Below are 18,077 nucleotides of genomic sequence, written 5' to 3'. Positions count from 1 at the left end.
TACAAGCCAGGATGCTGTTGGCTTTCTTGGCCACCTGGGCACACTGCTAGCTCCTATTCATCTGGCTGTTGGCCAAGACCTCCCGGTCCTTTTCTGCTGTACAGCTTTCCAGCCACTCTTCCCCAAGCCCGTGGCATTGCAGGAGGTTGTTGTGGCCCAAGTGCAGAACCTGGCACTTGGCCTTGTTGCACATCGTACAACTGGCCTCAGCCCATCAATCCATCCTGTCCAGATCCCTCTGTAGAGCCTTCCTACCTTCAAGCAGATCAATACTGCCACCTAACTTGGTGTCATCTGCAAACTGCCTGAGGGTGCACTCAATCCCCTCATACAAGATTTTAAAGAGAACAGACCCCAATACTGAGCCTTGGGGAACACCACTTGTGACTGACCACAAACTGGATTGAACGCCGTTCATTACCACTCTTTGGGCTTGGCCATCCAGCCAAGTGTATGCCCATCCAAGCCGTGAGCAACCAATTTCTCTAGGAGAATGCCATGAGAAGCAGTGTCAAAGGCTTTGCTGAAGTCTAGGTAGACAATGTCCACAGCCCTTTCCTCACCCACTGAGCAGGTCACCATGTCATAGAAGGAGATCAGATTAGTGAAGCTGGACCTGCCTTTCATGCTGACAGGACCTGATGACTTGGTTTTCCTGTACATGCTGTGTGATGGCACTCAAGATGATCTCCATAACCTTCCCTGGCATTGAGGTCAGACTTACACACCTGTAGTTTCCTGGATCCTCCTTCCAGGCTTTTCTGTAGATGGGCATCACATTTGCTAACTTCCGGTTGACTGGGACCTCCCTGGTTAGCCAGGACTGCTGATGAATGATGGAAAGTGGCTCCGGGAGGATATCTTTCGCCTCCCTCCGCACATGAATGATGGAAAGTGGCTCGGTGAGCATATCTTCCAGCTCCCTCAGAACCCTCGGGTGGATCTATCTGGCCCCATACACTTGTGTGTGTCTAAGTGGTGCAATAGGACACTACCCATTTCCTCTTGGATTATGGGGACTTCATTCTGCTCGCTGTCCCTGTCTTCCAGCTCAAGGGGCTGGGCATTCAGGGGACAACTGGTCTTACTATTAAAGATGAAGGCAAAGAAGGCATTCAGTAATTATTAGGCTACCATGCTTTTGTAAACAGTATCATATATGTGAACATCACACAGATTTTTGCTGTTTTTTAAGAGCTTTGTTATGCATTGTCTCGCAGGCAGAGTTCCTCAGCAGTAAGACTGACATAGGTGTTTATGATGTGTTCAGCTCTCCCAGCCAGACTTATCTCCAGGTTAAAACAAAGAGCCAGGATATAAAGGTACAGTCTAAGATAAAACTTGTCAAGATAAGAACAAGTTACTCGTCATGTTCCATACTCATCTGTATGAATCATATGGTTTTCCTAGGCCGGAAAGCCTTTTGAGCTGAGCATTGCAAGCAACAAGCCGGTGAGAGAGTTCCACTATCTGGTAAGTTACTTGTTTTACATATGGGGACAATTCAAGATGACTTTTACCAACTTGAGAAATACTCAAATGAGTAGAATGTGATTGAACATTAGAAATTCAGCATTTTTTATTGTGTTTTGTGAAAGAGGTGGCCCAAAATCTTCCTTTCCACTGGGATGATTATTTTTGAAAAAGAGCTCCATTTTACTGCCTAGCAGAAATGCCCCAGGCGCTGTAAGGAGGCACTCTCTGGGAGAAGTGCATCTCTGATTTGGGTGTTGGGTTACCTCTGCTTGCAGTGTGTGAGACAAGGTGCAACTGTGAGAGGAATACTGTCTCTGACTGTGCAGAGCACCTGTGATGGAGCAAGGGTCAGGGATGTCCCAGGAGCTGCCCAAGGTGGGACTTGCCAGCAGGTCCTGCAGATGCAGGTGGAAGCAGAGGGCTGGCGGAACCTGTGAGCAGATTCAGGACTGTCAGGGCTGAGCCTGCAGGCACAGGGTGAGGAGCAGACCTGCCTGCTTGAGGAAACAGGTGGTCCAGTGGGCAGGGTGGCCTTGTTAACAAGGGAACTTCATAGGAAGTGTTTTAAAATAAATGGCTTGGGTAATGGCTTGTTTAATGGCTGGGCTACTGTATGTATCTTACAGCATTGAGGGGTTTATTACACGAACTATCATCAGCCTCCAATCCTGTCCTTAACACATGCCTATCTTGTGCACAGTCTATACCATAATGATCACAACTACAATTCTTTTTTTTTCAGAGACTTTAAAAATAAACTGAATAAGAAAAACCTTAGAACAGTATAAAATGTGGGCATTCATGTGTATTTTCGTAAATAGAAACAGTCTCTAGAAGATTTATAAAAAAAAAAAAAGTCCATGCAGACCTTTCCCTTCATGGCTCTGTCTTCATTTGTACATGGTATGGTCCAGTAGGAACAGATTTAGAGTGAAAAGGTTAATGCTGTGGGCCTGAACACCAGGTATTTAGAGGTACCTTCAGACTAGCTCTAACCTGATCTGGTAAAATGAATGCCTGTTTTTAACTAGAACATGTTAGTGAGCCCCAGTTCATACTCCCATGGTGCAAACTAGAGTCTGGTGAGTGGGTATGTTTGAGAGACTTTTAGAATTGTATTGTTGATCAAAACTGAAATGCTATATAGATGACCCACATGACCCAGCTGTACTACTGTTGTATTTTTATGTTCTCATAGCATGTGTTGTGCTGTGTGCTCATTGTTGTAGTTCTTTAATTGTCCATAGTGATACAGGAATTAAAGCATAGGAAAAATATCTATTTCTAGTATTTAAATATTATATTACACACCTGTTCCATAACCAGTCTCATAGAACTGGTCAACTGCTTAATCAAAAAAAAAAAAATCACAGCTGTATATATCTTAACAGCTATTTGTAGAAGGAATTGCAGAATTTATGACATATTGAGACACAGATGTGTTTCATTTTTCCCTTGCAGGTGTTATCTAAGGAACAAATTATGGATTTTGGCACAAAAGCTGCAAAAACATTCACTTTAACACCAGAAAATTCCTGGGCTCCCCTGGCATGTATACTTGTATTCTATGTTGATGAGCTTGGAGTGGTTGTAAATGATGCTCTCACTGTCCCCATTCAGCCTGTTTTAGATGACAAGGTAACTATATTGAACTTGAGTCTGAGACCATGATTTTGTCTGTTTGTTGGGTGGTAAACCGTATTTAAAATCATAGCACTGTGTATGTAAACAGTTCCTCACTGAGGATCTTATCTGTGGTTTGTGTAAGTCCTTGGAAAGACTTTTGATAATACAGTGCGGTTAGGGTCCAGCCATTGCATATCTGGAAGAAATTTTCACCAGCCCTCTATTTTCCACATAAACAGATGTACAGCATCTCTTTGGTTTTTAATAGTTTGGTCAATTATTGAGCCGAAGATAGCTCTGGCCAGTATAGTGGAAAGGTACTCATAAGTGCTCCAAGTGTGGAACTGTAAACATTTAAGAAGGCTTTGTTCTAGCCAGGCAGTGGTCACATTGTCCCCAGTGTGTCATCAGTGAATGTGTCCAGTGTTTGTGTCTCATGTCACTGTGCGTACTTTAACTCAAAAAAGCTTGAAGAGGAGTGGGAAAACTACTACTGCAGCAATGAATTGATTTTTCCAGCTTACTTACCAGGATGAGATTTGGTCCTCTGTGCAAATAAAGGCCTCAACTGTGACTTTTTAGAGGTGAGACCGCCCACAGGCTCTTGATTGGTTCAAATTCTTCCTCTCCTATGAAAACTTCTAACACTTATAGCCAGATATCAGTAGCGAGGCTGTTTGTCTCACTCCTGCATGAAAAATTTCTCCATTCATTTAATGATTTCTCCAAACTCAGGATATGAGCATAAAGAATTGGAGAAGCAGAATGGTGAGACAGCTGCAGGCACATTTGCCATTTATGGTTATTTTGTACCAGTGTCTGATGAAAACAGATAAGATAATTTAGTTGAAACTTGGGAGTTTTAGGATAGATAGAGAAAGATATTTCCGATGAGGAAGGCATAATGGTTTGCTTCAGCCTTCTGGAAACAAATTGAAATCTTTCCCCTGATTGCAGTGTCCCACAAATAAGGTTGCATTCTGTTTTGTAGCAATGATCTTGAAAATTCCAGTTTGACTAAATGTAGTTTATGGATGAGAAACATGATCCTAGTGTATATATGGAGAGGGTGAAAAATTGAGATGATAAATTATGAGAATTTAATATCAACCCACCTGTATTTACTGTAGTGGAAAAATGCAAGATAAGGAAAGAACTGATCTCAAAGGCTTCAAAATTTCAAGCTATTTCCATTTTGTCATTTCAACTCTAGCCACTGAAATGAATTCGGTACTGTGGGAAGCTACTTTCTCTCTAATTTGTAGCCTTGCCAAGCATTTCATTTCTGTAAATGAGTTGGTAAAATAAAATATACAGTTCTGCAGTGCCACAGTGTACCTAGAAACAAGCCATTTTTCTGCATGAATTGGTCTGATGCCCATTTACAGTGAAGCACATCATGTGTTTGCTGTTGCTCTGTGATTTTTATACTGAATGGGCTTGGAAGTTGTCATTACACAGGTTTAGCAGAGGAAGGGTATGATGGGGCTGTAAATTCAGATGTCTAAATACATGTATTTACATGTAGGGTCAGGATTCAGTTGCTTAAGCACAGACATCTAGTGTCCTCCAAGAGGCCACACGGTAGTCAAGATGCTATTATGAGATGAGCGGATGTTTCAAAGGTTCTGTTGGAGACCTGGAATGGGAGCTGAGGGTCAGACAGTAGCTGTGGGATATCTCAAGTCATTCCAAGTGCCTTCAGGTGACTGAGTCTCATCTCTGTATGTGAGTTATGTGTCTAAACTCAGTTTACACAGAATCAGTTGCCCCAAAAGAGTGTGGTTTTAAGTTATTCTTCTGCGACTTCAGTGCCTGCTCCCGAAGGGTGTTATGTGTCCAGTCTGGCAGCACCACTGGACATGTCTTGGATGCCTTTGAGTATCTCAAAAGGCACTAAGTGCCAGTATTTATGTAACTGAATCCCATCCACAGCCACTGCAGTCAGTAAAACCTGTAGAACTGTTTTAAGTCACCACCACTTGGATTTACGCTTCATGGTGAGCCAAACTGCTATCCAATCTCCCATTATTTCTTCTGACTCTTTGTGTAATAGGAGCTTAAACACTGAACTGAAACATAAACGGCTAAATGTACGTGACTTAAGCATGGAGCTGAATTCCATCTCAAGTCTTTGAGTAGTGGTGTTTTGATGAGGGAAAAGAATAAACATGTTCATTTTAAATAGAAATGCTGCATTGTCATCTGATGCAATGGAGATGGGATGCATTAGAAATACCTTACAGCAGATGACCCTTCCTCTATTGAGTATCCTGGGGAAGGCATAGTGATTTATTTCCTTCTTCTTTTTCCATGCACCTATTACATGTGTCGCTTTTCTGTATTGATCTCACTGTGGAACACTTAGTTGTAATCTTTGAGGGTTGATTTTTTCCCAAGAATAACTGTTCCCTAAATCTGTTACGTGCTCTGTTGTGCATTGATAAACAGCCTGTGCATTTCTTTTACTGCCCTTGGCTGTAGAAACTGGTGTATCCTTGTGGCTCAGGAGATTGCCGCTTGTATAGTAACAGCTAGTTGAAATGACAATGGATCCTAATGCTGACTTCCCACCAGTCCAAGGAAGCGATGAGCTAGGAAGAGCAAGAGAGCAAAATGAGTGCCATAGCGTTTTCCCAAAGGTCCTAGGAAAAGCAAATCTAGAGTCTTAATTATAGCCACTTAAGCTAAGAAAAAGCTTCCCTGGAGTTGTTAGTGGCTGTAAATATCGCTGAAAAATTAAACCAGTTCTGGTTTTCACTTTTTTTCTAGATTAAAATATCTTGGAGCAAAGATAAGGTCAAGCCATCTGACAAGGTCTCCCTTAAAATCAGTACCACAGAACCAGGATCAGTAATTGGACTTGCAGTTGTTGATAAAAGCACAAAGCTTCTAGGAGAAAGTAGTGACATAACAGAAGATTCTGTAAGTAAATGGTGAAAAAGTATTTTTGTTATTGTGTGTAGGAAAGATGTGTGTTTATGGAAATGTTACAGTTTATATGCTGTTTATGTGAGTTATGTTCTTTGGGGAGGATTTTTAGTCCTTAATTATGCAAATATTTTTAACTTCTGCAAGTAGTTTATTAACATGATCGGAAAAGACTGTAAGGCTTACAAGGTAATAGGCCCAGGATTTCCAATTCCAATTAATACTTCATTGTTCTTCCATTTGCTACACTGGTCGGTTTAGACTCGGCACCTTCTTTCAGGAAAGATAAACAATTCAGAAAAACTCCTGAATGATTTGTACTTTATACTCTTTAAAATTAGTAATACAAGATAAAGAAAATTTTATTCTTTGAAGAGCAGAATAAATTATTCATCTTTTTGAATTCCGTTTACTTGCAGAAGCTTTAGTGCATCAACAATTTGAAAGAGTTGACAATTTACATCACTCCTAAAAGTGTTCAAATGACATAGCCTAAGTGCCATAGAATATGAGTGGTCTGTAGGCTCCTATTTTAGGCTTATATAGTTTTGGTCACTCTTCCATTAATCATGCAGCCTAATCCTCTTCATCCTATCATGGATTCTTTTTTCTTTGATGTGAGAACTAAGCAAGCTGTTGTTTGAGATACAGCTCTGCGAATTAGCCTCTTAAACAGTGGAAGTTCTGACAAATGTGACATTGCATTCACTCTCTGGATGTTATTTTTTTGTTGTTCTTTTCTAAGGTCTTCCATGAACTCAATTTATACAGCACAGTGCAGTATTTCCCGCTGGTCAGAGATTCTTTTGGTGTTTTTCAGGTACTTTAAAAAATTTTTTTATTTTAAGCTGGATTTTTTTACTGCTTGGTGATTTTCACATCATTTGAGAGGAGAAAATGCCCTTTTAAATGAACTTTGGGACAGTAGACAATGTACTGTGTTCATGGCTTATATGGTTTTGAACTGTGAAATTTATCAGTATGTAAATACTCTGAAGGCAAAGAAATATGTTTATACTTTAATAAATAGGGATTACTTTATGCTTAATATTGTCTTTCCTTTGAAAAGTTTTCAGTCATTAAGGCAATGTTGAGATTCAGATTATCTCAGTGTTATTCATTCTTGTCTCTTACTTGCTTTAGTTCTATGATTGCTTTATTATGATGACTTTATTTTCTTAAAAATAAAGAAAATGAAATTGATAAGCACTGTTAATGTCCTGAATGTCCTGTATTGAGATATATTGTATACATTTTATCCAGAAGTGCAGCCTTTGGGTATCAACTGATGCAATTCTTGAGGAGGATAAGGAACATTTGCCTTGTAAGTAATAAAAATAAAAGTAGCCAAATCTAATTTATTGAGTGGGGGAGGAAGTCTGTGGTTTGGGGCCCCTATAAGCTGCTCTTACTGCATTTCTTACAGGCTACCTCCAGTCTTGCAAACCATGACCACTTCCAAGGTTCAAGACATACAAAATGCATATGAGTAGTATGTTAAAAACATCCTTTTTGCTGCTGTCCTGAGCGATACTAGTCCTGTCTGAATGAAGTTTTTATTTGCTGTTCCAGCTGATATATGTTGTGGTGGTTTGTCATGTGTAGCCATATTACACCAGTTCCACAGGCAGTCCAGAAAGGCCATGTAGAAATTTAAGCTTGTAAGAAACATCTTTTATTCTTAAAATGAACAAGCAAGAAAAAAAAAAGGTAATGGATTATTGTAACCATATGTAATGAAGGAATAGATTATACTCCAAACACTGTATTGACTTTTCTTAACTGTGTTAATTTGATTTTCCTTAAACCTCGATAATCAAAGGTAAGACAATATTTTTTTTTTTTAGATGGTGGAATGGTACCCATAGAGGATGGTTTCGGTGATTATATGTCAGAATCTAAAAATGGACCTCCTGATTTCAGCAATCTCTATGTGAGGACACACTTTCCAGAGACTTGGCTTTGGATCGACACTAAAACTAGGTATAAGATTAGAAGCAAGTAGAAACTGATTTACACTGCCCATTATTATTTTAGGTTTTAGTAGCGTTCTGCACTGGTGCTGAAGAACACTCCTTAAAAATGTAGTATTATTTATATTCTGCCACCACCTAGAGGCCACAAGTGAGATTGGAGACCCACCTAATGAGGCATCGTACAACTGTGCAAAATAGGACATTGCCTGATTGAAGGCCTTGTCGTTTCAATAGAAACTAGATAAAAATCCTGGAGACAAAAGAAACTTGATTCCTTTTGCAAATGCGGAGATAACAGATAGGAGACCCAGTCTTTTCCCTCTATGGTACATGAGAAGATGGTGATCAGCCCAGAAAGGGAAATCTGTTCCTCTCTGCACCTAATTCAATGAGTGGTTCAAACTCTCTAAGGATGATGAAATCTGACTTCTGTTGTGGAGCATAAATGTTCTATTCGTTCACAGCTGAGAAGTTTGGGAAGCAACTGTCACCTGGGATTGTTTTAAAGGATCTGTAAAAGTTGATAATATGTAACATGATTCCATGTAATCACCTTCAATTCATGTAATTTAAAATAATTTATATTTTTTTGGATAATTTTAATGCCATTGCAAATATTTCTAAATGATTAGGAAAAGAAATCAGATGATCAGCAGCTTTTCCTGCTAAGAGCTTGGACTTAATTTTTGGTGCATTTTAAACATTCATTTTCACTTCTGATGACTGTAAATGGATACTTTTGAAAATCAGCTTTCTCCTTCTACCATCAGATCTGACACAGACATCACAATGGAAGTCACTGTACCTGATACCATCACATCCTGGGTAGCCAGTGCTTTTGTGATATCTGAAAACAGCGGGCTTGGAGTGATGACTGCTCCGGTGGAGGTACCATGGCACTGGACAGTTGTCCTTTAAATGCTGGTAACACTGTAGGCTGTTACTGGAAGCTGTATTTTAGTTCTAACAGCAGCCATCTCCTTATAGTAATAAAGGGATCGAGAGGCCGTTTGTATTCAAACTGTAGAGAAAACATCATCGCTGAAGACATATGTGATACTGTATCAGCTTCCTGCTTGTGTAAACATCTCAGACATCACACAGATACTTGGGTGCCTATTTCTGTTGGAGCAGGTTTTTTGTTAGAGCGCTTTCAGGATGTGTCCTCTTCAGAATCTTGGTATGTAGAAAGGGAGAATGACAGCCCAAGGACAGTGTGTTTTCATGTTTTCTTGGCTCTGCCAAGAGGGCTTTTCGTGAGTTACTGGTGCATGCAGGGAGGTTTGCATAGACTGTCTGGGAAGAGGTGGCTGGGATAGGAGAGCCACATTGTCTGCTGAAATGATCATGCCACTGTGCTGTTCTGCTAACGCTTAACCCAGGAGGGAGGATGGGACAATTGTTTAAAGACTAATTTCTGGTCTCGCTTTCATTTATCTGTCAAAACCAGCCTTGGACTAAACATAGATGCTACTTTTTGAGTGACTTAGCTTGAGGAGCAGAGTGGACCCAGAGAGTCAGTGATGGGATGAGGTGCTTCTTGCTGCCAACTTCCTGTCTCTTGAGGCTCTTGTTCATCCAGGTGTCTGAGTGTTTAGCAATTTAAGTCAAATTCAGCACTCCTCAGGTTAGATCTCTAACCTGAGATTCTCCACCTACAAGTGCAGTTGTCATAGGCTCACTCTGTATGCATGGAAACAGCTACTTAGAGTTACTTAGACTGTTTAAATTAGGAATTACTTTTTGAAGTATCATTTAACTGGTGTTTTATATGCATTGATACTCTGAAGGTAGTTGTCTTCTTCCATTCATATGTAAAAATCTTAGATAAACTATGACTGAGATGACTCCACTTAAGTGCCTAAGGTTAGGAAGTTTGAAACTGTGTAGTACTGGGTCATAGATTTCCAGGACTAAGGCATCCATAGATGCCAGGACTAGTGCAAGCAAAGCTTGGAGACAGCCGTTTAGCTATTTAAGTTCTCTTGCTCTCAGATTCTTGGGGAGGAACAACTTTTGGATCCAAAACGAGATCTAGGTCCAGATTTCATAATCGGTGCTACACCAGACACAGAACGTGCGCTTTGAACATCCTGATCATAACTCCACCACAGAATTTGGAGCCCGATCTGGATTTTGCAGCTAAAGCTCTCCTTTGAGACTGGAATCATGGTTCTCGTTTCTTTCACTCGGCTTGGCAGACATGGGACAGAAAGAGGAATAGTTTTCTGATTCAAACTGTATGAAAATATATACTTGGCCTCTCATCCTCAAATTTGAGAAGGCTGCAGGTAGAACAGATGTTGAGATTATTATTTGACTATAATCACCAACATGCATTATTCAGTTCTTCACCCTCATTGGGATGTTTAGATTGCACTTAGAGTTCCATATGGCTGAAACACGTTAATCAGTACCATACAGAGAGGCAAATAAAAGAAATGCATAAAAAACGTAATGAGGGAATAAATGACATCTGCATGCTTAATGTCATTTACTGCTTTGCATCTTGTTTGTATTTGAGTTCTACTGCTCAGTGTCGATTCATTTTACTGTATCATTTTTTATAGTGATATACCAGAATATTCTTGAGTGTAGAACTTTAGAATTGCAAGAGTTTTGGAGAAAAGAAAAACAAGACAAAGAAAATAAGTACATAGGGAAAAGGTTGAATAAGAACTAACAAAAAAATTCTCCATCAGAACTTCCCTAATGTCTAAAGAAGTTTTTGACAGACAGCTTTAGGAAATAACTTCAGTTTTAAAAAGAAAATATTGGAATGTTTACTAGCTAGAAAGAAAGCTGAGGGACTTTTGGATCTGAAACTCAGAACACTTGGAAGATTTTTTTTTTTAAATGAAAATAAAATTAAAGCCATTTTTAGTTGACAGCTCAGTAATAAAGGATACCATGCTTCAGCCATTCTTACTGTACAGATGTGCATAAATAGCGAATTTTTGATCCCATTCAGCTTGATGAGAGCTTATCACTGACTTCTTAGAGCCAAGACTTCATCCCAAAACCTCTGTTTGCAGATAAAAGTAATTGCTTGCTGGTATATATTTCTGCAGTTTGGTTTTTTTAATTAAGAAAAGATGTATTTTTAGAAATACAACTAAAGAACTTATGCCAAGATTAAACTTACAAAATAACATATCATTCTAAGGTGTTGGTGAATTACAGAGTTTGAGAGAGTTATTTTGTAGTCCCACATGTGTTTCTGTATTGACATGGAGACAGGGCAACTGACAGATTTTTAATCATCCATTACCTGTGCACTCAGAACAGTTCATGGTTACCTTAATGAGATCTCATTAAGGTCAGATCAGAGCTTCCAAACTTGCTAGATGATAGACTCTTAGTCCTAATTCAGATACCTCTGTTGGAGCTCTCTTGTCAAAACTGTCAGCAGCTTTCACCCGAATTGTGCCGCTGAGTTCCCACAAAGGTGCTAATGACCAGAAGCATCTTTGGCTTCTGCTTCAGCCCTGCAGTACTACATTTTGTTAACTGCAGACTGCAGGTAAATGTGCTTTGTTTTCTGAATTTAAAAGGGATCACAAGACAGGTTGTATAGTAATTTTCTTGCTAGTATCTGACTGCAGGAGTTCACTGCTGATTTTATTTTGCAGCTAGAAGCTTTTCAACCTTTCTTCATTTTCCTGAACCTTCCATACTCGGTGATCAGAGGAGAGCAGTTCATTTTGGAAGTGAACATCTTTAATTATTTGAAGGAGGAAACTGAGGTAAAATAGCAGTCTCTTTTTACTTGAATATTACTTGACACTGGAGAGTTTTCATCACTGATGAAGACCATATCTTTCTCCTGTAAGAACTTCAATATTTTCTTCAGTGGGTGGACCATAAAGCTATTTCTCTATACACAATAAAGGCGACAGCTTATGAAAGCAGTTTTCCAAAATTAACACTTTGTACTGCACATGTTGCTGTATTTACAGGTTACTGTGATCCTGGATATGAACGATGCTTTTGAAATTATTCTAACATCCAATGAAATAAATGCTACGGAAAGTCAACAGTCTGTATCTGTACCAAGTGAAGATGGGAAAACTGTTCAGTTCCCAATCAAGCCGAAACAGCTGGGAGAGATTCCCATCAAAGTGACAGCAATATCATCTGCTGCTTCTGATGCTATCATCCAGAAAGTTTTAGTGAAGGTGAACAGTCTGCAGTTTGGCTTGTCCCTAAAATAGACAACAGAGTGCAGCAAAAAGGCAAATTGATTTACTTGTCTGCCTCTTGCTCTGAAAGAGTGGTTTCAGGTCAGGTGGTTTTAAGTAGAAAATACTTTAAAAATCATTTCTCCTTTAAAATTCTTTAGATTCCCTTCCAGGAATGAACACATGGATCTGTTCTACAACAGTGTGTCAAATGCTTCTGAAGGCGAGGTGAAACCTATTTGTGTGTCAGTGAAACCTTGGTTAGCTTAACAATCTGTGGAGAGTGGACAAAATAACTGTGTTGTCTATGAGTGCCATTTTTGCCCTATGTCTGGCTTTAGTTCAAAGCCTATTTTATATGAACGTTTCTGTATTTTGCTAGTGGTGGAAATTTAGCCTCCAGACTTTCTGATAAACTAGAAACTGATAAGACTTGCCTAACTTTGGACATCTAAGTTTGATTCATGTTAGGCTCCACTTCAGTGGAAGGAGGTAGACATCCATCCATTCATCCTAAAATAAGCACTTATGATCATAGAATCGGAGAATGGTTGAGGTTGGAAGGGAGTAGTCCAACCTTCCTGCTCTGGACAGGTTCAACTATGTCAGGATGCTCAGAACCATATACAGTTAGGTTTTTAATATCCTCAAGGACAGGGCCTTTACAGACTCTCTGAGCAGCCTCTTCCAGCATTTGAACATGTTCACAGTTTAAAAAGTATTTCTTTATGTTTAAAAGGAAAGCAGTTTATTTCAGTTTGTGCGTATTGCCTCCTATTCTGCTGTTGGGCACCAATAAGAAGAGCCTAGCTCCGTCTTCTTTATATACTCCTTTCAGATGTTAATATACATTGATGAGATGCCCCAGAGCCTTCTCTTTTCCAGGCTTATCCTAGGTTCAGCTAGGATAGGGTTAATTTCCACAGCCAGGATAGCTAAACTGAACCAGCCAATGGGATATTCGATACCATACTGATGTCATGCCCAGTATATATATAAGTTGGTGGGCCTGAACAGTCCCAGCCCTCTCAGCTTCTCTTATAGAACACTTAAAAGCTCTTTTCTGTAGGGTTGTGAGCAGTTTTCAGGTGGAGCCGCTTACTGCCCATTCTGTTGAAGTTCAGCTGTTGCGCAGAGGAACATAAAAGCATGTTCGACTAAGATGTGGGCTGAGGGAAGAGGTCTGTCTGTTTTCTTTGCTTCAAGGATGATTTTTCTCAAGGGATTTTGCATATATGAGGAAATGAAACCTTTACGGTCATGTACCTACTCTGTGTATGACAGGTTGTAGGATTGCCTTGGCATGTCCTCGTCCACAGAGTTCTGTGCTTGGCATGGAGCTCATTGGAATCAGAGACCCTCTCATTGACTTTGAGGGTGTATTTTTGTTGTTGATGTGTAGTCTCGAAAATCAAATCATGGATGTAGATCTTTACAAGTAAAACACTTCTGTGTTCACTTTGGACAGGCCAATAGCTCGGGTTCTTGATGTGTTAACAAGCACCACAAAATACCGGACAGTGTTTTAGATCCCTCAGTACAGTAAGCACACAACTCCTGTCCTAAAACAATGTCTGTTGGAGATTACAATAATCTGTCTTTATTTTGATAGGCTGAAGGATTGGAACAAACGTATTCTCAGACAGTCCTTTTGGATTTGACTGGGAATAAGCCACAGGCAATGTCAAAAACTTTGGATTTCACTTTTCCTTCTGATGTTGTAAGTGGCAGTGAGAGAGTGCAGGTCACTGCTGTTGGTAAGGATTATTTTATTCTGTTTCCATCATTATTATTTACTAGGAGGCTGTATTTTTTTTTTTAAATAACTTTTTGCCTGCTGGGCTTTTGTTGAACTCGGTATCTAAGATCTATGTGTCCATAATCCAGTTGCTGGCATCTTCTGCACTGCAGGCATAGGTGGTTTTTAAAGAACAGAGCAGTTGCCAGTAGTAACTAGAAGTAGTAAACTCTATCAAGTAGAGCAGGGAGGCTAGTGTGTAATCACTTGAGCTACCCTAACAGGCTTTGCCAGAGTTTCTACTAGAGCCCCTGCTGAAGGACCCTTACAGATTTTGCCCAGTCTGGCTTTTGCTTTATAGGTTTTTAGGGAACTGCATTAATATTTACTTAATTGCTATGTTAATAGGTTGAATCATTAATTGAAAATCATTTATCATCATACATTAGACTGAGCATAGGAAGACCTTAAGAATGGAGTGTGTTATTCCTTTATTTAATTTACAATGTTATGGTATTGACTATTAGTTTTGAGTTAGTGAAGGAGTCAGATTTTAATAAGGATGGTCCTGCAAAATTTGCTAGCGTCCTGTTTTAATTCTGCAGAATAAAACCTGTAACTCAACTGGTTGCTGTTTCTTGTGACGTGTAGGCTTTGATAACTGTGGGTGAGAGAAGAAACACAGAAGTTTCAAATATATAGCATTACTGAAACATTTCCCAGGATTAAATATATTCTGTATCTTTTTTAATGCATTTATTTGCAATAAACTTTATTTTCATTAAATTTTATCTTTCAGGTGACTTACTCGGGCCTTCTATCAATGGTTTGTCATCATTGATTAAGATGCCTTATGGCTGTGGTGAACAGAATATGATCAATTTTGCTCCAAATGTGTATGTTTTGCAATACCTGACTAAAACCAGGCAGCTGAGAGAGGATATTAAATCAAAAGCTGTATCATTTATGAGAAAAGGTCTGTATGCTTAAAAAGAAGGTGTTAGATTTTTAAGAACTGATACTAGTAAAAAGATATCCATGACACTGCATTTAGTATTTGAAATACTGCTCTGTTGGTGTAATGAGAACTGGAAGCCCATCTCTTTCTTTTCCTCTTTATTCTGGGCTACCAGTATTAAACAGCAAATGATTTTGTTTACAAGTGGAAGTTTGCTCAGAAAAAAAATGTTTTTATATAGTCACCTTTTTTTTTTTTTTCCAGATTAGAAATGCATTTTAGAAGGTAATTCATATGAATTTCCTGGGTGGTTGTTACTTCTCCTTTGATAAAACCATGTGTGAGCAAACATTTCCAACCTCTCTGCTTGAGACACAGAGGTTGTAAACTAGTCAGTGGGCAGAGTGAACAATATTCATCACACGTGTGTATCTGTCTTCAGTGATACCATCCCCATCCTGCCACGTCCTTGTAGAGCTCACAAGAGTGGCGTCTGCTCTGGTGGCTTTCTCCCACCCAAGTTTTAGACTTGGTCAGAATGAACTCTATGCTGGAAATCAAAGCTGGAAAATTTTAGTTGGAAATTATTGGGTATCTTAATCAGGAATACTCCAGGGCATCACCAAGTGTGAGAACATAGTTTCTCCTCTGTGCCTTTTGGATCAGTGTCTCACTGCAATGTACCGTGCTTGCCATGTGTCAGTCTGCAGGTTGAAAGCCTGGTTCATAGAGGGGAATGAGACCATCCTTGTGTGAGCTACAGCCCTACTAAGGCACCGTGACATTTCCAAATTCTGTTTATTCTCAAGTGTTTGGTTTTTTTAAGTTGTCAACATTTCTGTTGGAAAAGACCAACTCAAAAAAAGTTTTCTTTTCATCAAGATCCCAATTTTCTGTCAAAAGGAGTTAAGTCATTTTCCAAACCCTTCCTACTACATGGTTTAGTTGAAAAGTAAGATGTGGGGGAAGAGATGTGTTATTTAAACAGCTATTCTGAAGTTTGTAAGCAACCTACCACACTTTGAAGCCTGAGTTTTGCTACCATGATTTTCTGAAGTTTTCCAGTAAGAGGTGTATTAAAGTTATTTCAAAGCAAGCGAAAATTATAGGATTAAATGTCATTTATATACAAAGCATTGTGTCACTTAACTTTTTCCCGGGACTTTGAATTTAAGTGCATGTTTTTAACACTGGAGAAGCCAAAACAATAAGTATGCTGAAGTATTTGTAACATCAAGATAGAAAAGAACAACAATCTAAAAAACATTCTGTTAATTTTTCTTTAACAATTGATTTCAGATGTTGCACTGATTTTATTTCAACTATAATTTTAAAGCTGAAATTTATTTTTAGTTTGAGATGTAAGTTATATAAGCTCAGTTTTTGAAAGGATTATCATGAAGTTTGGTTTAAAACAGATTATTTCACATGTCAAAATTCATGAAATATTTGAGAAAAAGTGACCTTGTAATGTGAAGTAAATGTAATTAGTTTTAAGGCTAAATGCTTGTGAAATGAAGGGATCATATACCCAGCAGAGATTGCTATTTGATCTTTCTCTTGTTAGTTTTAATTTACCTAAATCAAAGGCAAAGCAAAAGGAATGTTGCCTTTTAAAAGAATTCCTTCATTTGTGGGGATGACAGATCACATCTTGAAATAACTTCTTCAGAAATAAAAAAAATATCCTGGTTAGTCTGAAAACTTTGCTGCTAGACCCAAAGCAAGCAATCACTTTGAGCAGTGTTTCCAAGCTGTTTGAAATGTGAGACCCTTTAGTCTTTCAGATATTTCTGAAGTCCTTGCCATCCTGATGCCCTTCTCTTTCAGCATTGCTCAGTGAGCCTCCTGCATCTCTTGGGTTCCAGCCAGTCCTCTGGGAGTACTAGTGTATGTCTTCCTAATAGGATCCATCTTTTCCTTGCCTTTCCACTTGTACGTGTTGACATTTGAAGTATTGTTTTTCACATCTGATTGATTGTCAATTGGGATGAATGTGGTGGTTCACAGCCCCTAGGTCTCCTGTTCCAGCATTTTTACTGGTTTTCCTGTGCTAGATACGCTCGTGTTTGGAGACTTTCATGTGACTACAATGGGGTTGGCACTGAGAAGAAAGCATGCAGACTGTAGCAAATAGCTGAGTGATTGCTAGTGAAAGCTACACTTGTTCTGGATACTGAAAAATCCTCAGATACAATTTAAATTGATCATTCTCAGTATTTCAGGACCTTCAGGTCTTGTGAAAATTTTCACTCATTTCAGAACAGCCTCTTTCAGCACTCTTTCTGATTTGACTTGGAGAAAGTGAGCTGCTGAAAGGGTCTGTTTTTCAGCAGCAGTTGTAGCTTTGCTGTACTCTTACCCTTCTAGTTGGAAAATTCTTAATTTTTGCTTGTCTTTCCTTATGCTGGAAAGATAGAACAGTTCGGTAGGTGCACAACTCCAGCTCCCCAAAACGGCGAAGCACTGAACTATAACTGCTGCTCTGCTCTGTGCTTGCTGCTGGGCTCCTGGAGCCATTGAGTTGTGTGGGAATGTGTCTCTGCGCCACGCTGTCGTGTTTGGGTGACAGAAGCAGGAGCTTCGGCTTGTGTTTGTAGATGGATCTTTTGTGTTACTCTAGCCTGCTTTTTTATCATCTTCTGTGCAGTTTTGTGTGTTCCTACAAATTTGGGAGATTTTTATTAAATATGAGCTCAAGTTTTGCCTTCCTCAGCCTTAGAAAGTGCCTCACTTCACAGCAGCATACAGTTTGTGCTGAAATCCAAGTGAGAGGAAAATGTTCAATACCTATCTCTGCTTTTCCACTTCAGGCTACCAAAGAGAGCTCCTTTTCCAGAGGGATGATGGCTCTTTTAGTGCTTTTGGAAATGAAGACCCCTCTGGGAGCACATGGTAAGTAGTTCTGGCAGATTCACTGTGGAATTTGAGTATTTTAGATGTTTTCCCTGCAACTAAAATTTTTTTGTGAAGCTGGTAAAAATTTCCAGCTGTATGAGCATTTTGCCTGTTTTTTCATTAGATATTTAGGCCAACTCTAAGGTCATTCTGCTGGATAATATGCTGTCAAAGCCATTATCGGAGCAAAGCTTTTAAATTTGCAAAAGGTGATGAATTATTACAGCCAGGAGAATAACTTGGTCTGAATGTTTTTGTGTTGCTTTCCTCAAAGGAATGAAGAATAGGAATAA

General features: G+C 39.2%; 1 protein-coding gene across 1 annotated transcript in view; it reads left to right on the top strand.

Annotated features, from left to right (window-relative positions):
• CD109 (CD109 molecule) overlaps nt 1-18,077 on the top strand; it is a gene marked incomplete at its 5' end in the record, with an annotated part of 76,713 nt that overhangs the window by 34,676 nt on the left and 23,960 nt on the right. The window contains 13 exons of the mRNA XM_010138796.1: nt 1,221-1,322; nt 1,411-1,473; nt 2,938-3,114; nt 5,875-6,027; nt 6,779-6,853; nt 7,297-7,357; nt 7,881-8,016; nt 8,780-8,897; nt 11,642-11,755; nt 11,969-12,187; nt 13,803-13,947; nt 14,728-14,904; nt 17,700-17,781. Of these exons, the coding sequence (XP_010137098.1) occupies nt 1,221-1,322; nt 1,411-1,473; nt 2,938-3,114; nt 5,875-6,027; nt 6,779-6,853; nt 7,297-7,357; nt 7,881-8,016; nt 8,780-8,897; nt 11,642-11,755; nt 11,969-12,187; nt 13,803-13,947; nt 14,728-14,904; nt 17,700-17,781 (1,622 nt within the window). The remainder of the gene's footprint in view (nt 1-1,220; nt 1,323-1,410; nt 1,474-2,937; nt 3,115-5,874; nt 6,028-6,778; nt 6,854-7,296; nt 7,358-7,880; nt 8,017-8,779; nt 8,898-11,641; nt 11,756-11,968; nt 12,188-13,802; nt 13,948-14,727; nt 14,905-17,699; nt 17,782-18,077) is intronic.

The sequence above is a fragment of the Buceros rhinoceros genome, unplaced genomic scaffold, assembly GCF_000710305.1.
Source record: "Buceros rhinoceros silvestris isolate BGI_N320 unplaced genomic scaffold, ASM71030v1 scaffold3966, whole genome shotgun sequence".
Classification (NCBI taxonomy): Eukaryota; Metazoa; Chordata; class Aves; order Bucerotiformes; family Bucerotidae; genus Buceros; species Buceros rhinoceros.
Note: the sequence above shows the minus strand (reverse complement) of the source record. Positions and strands in the feature narration are given on the sequence as shown.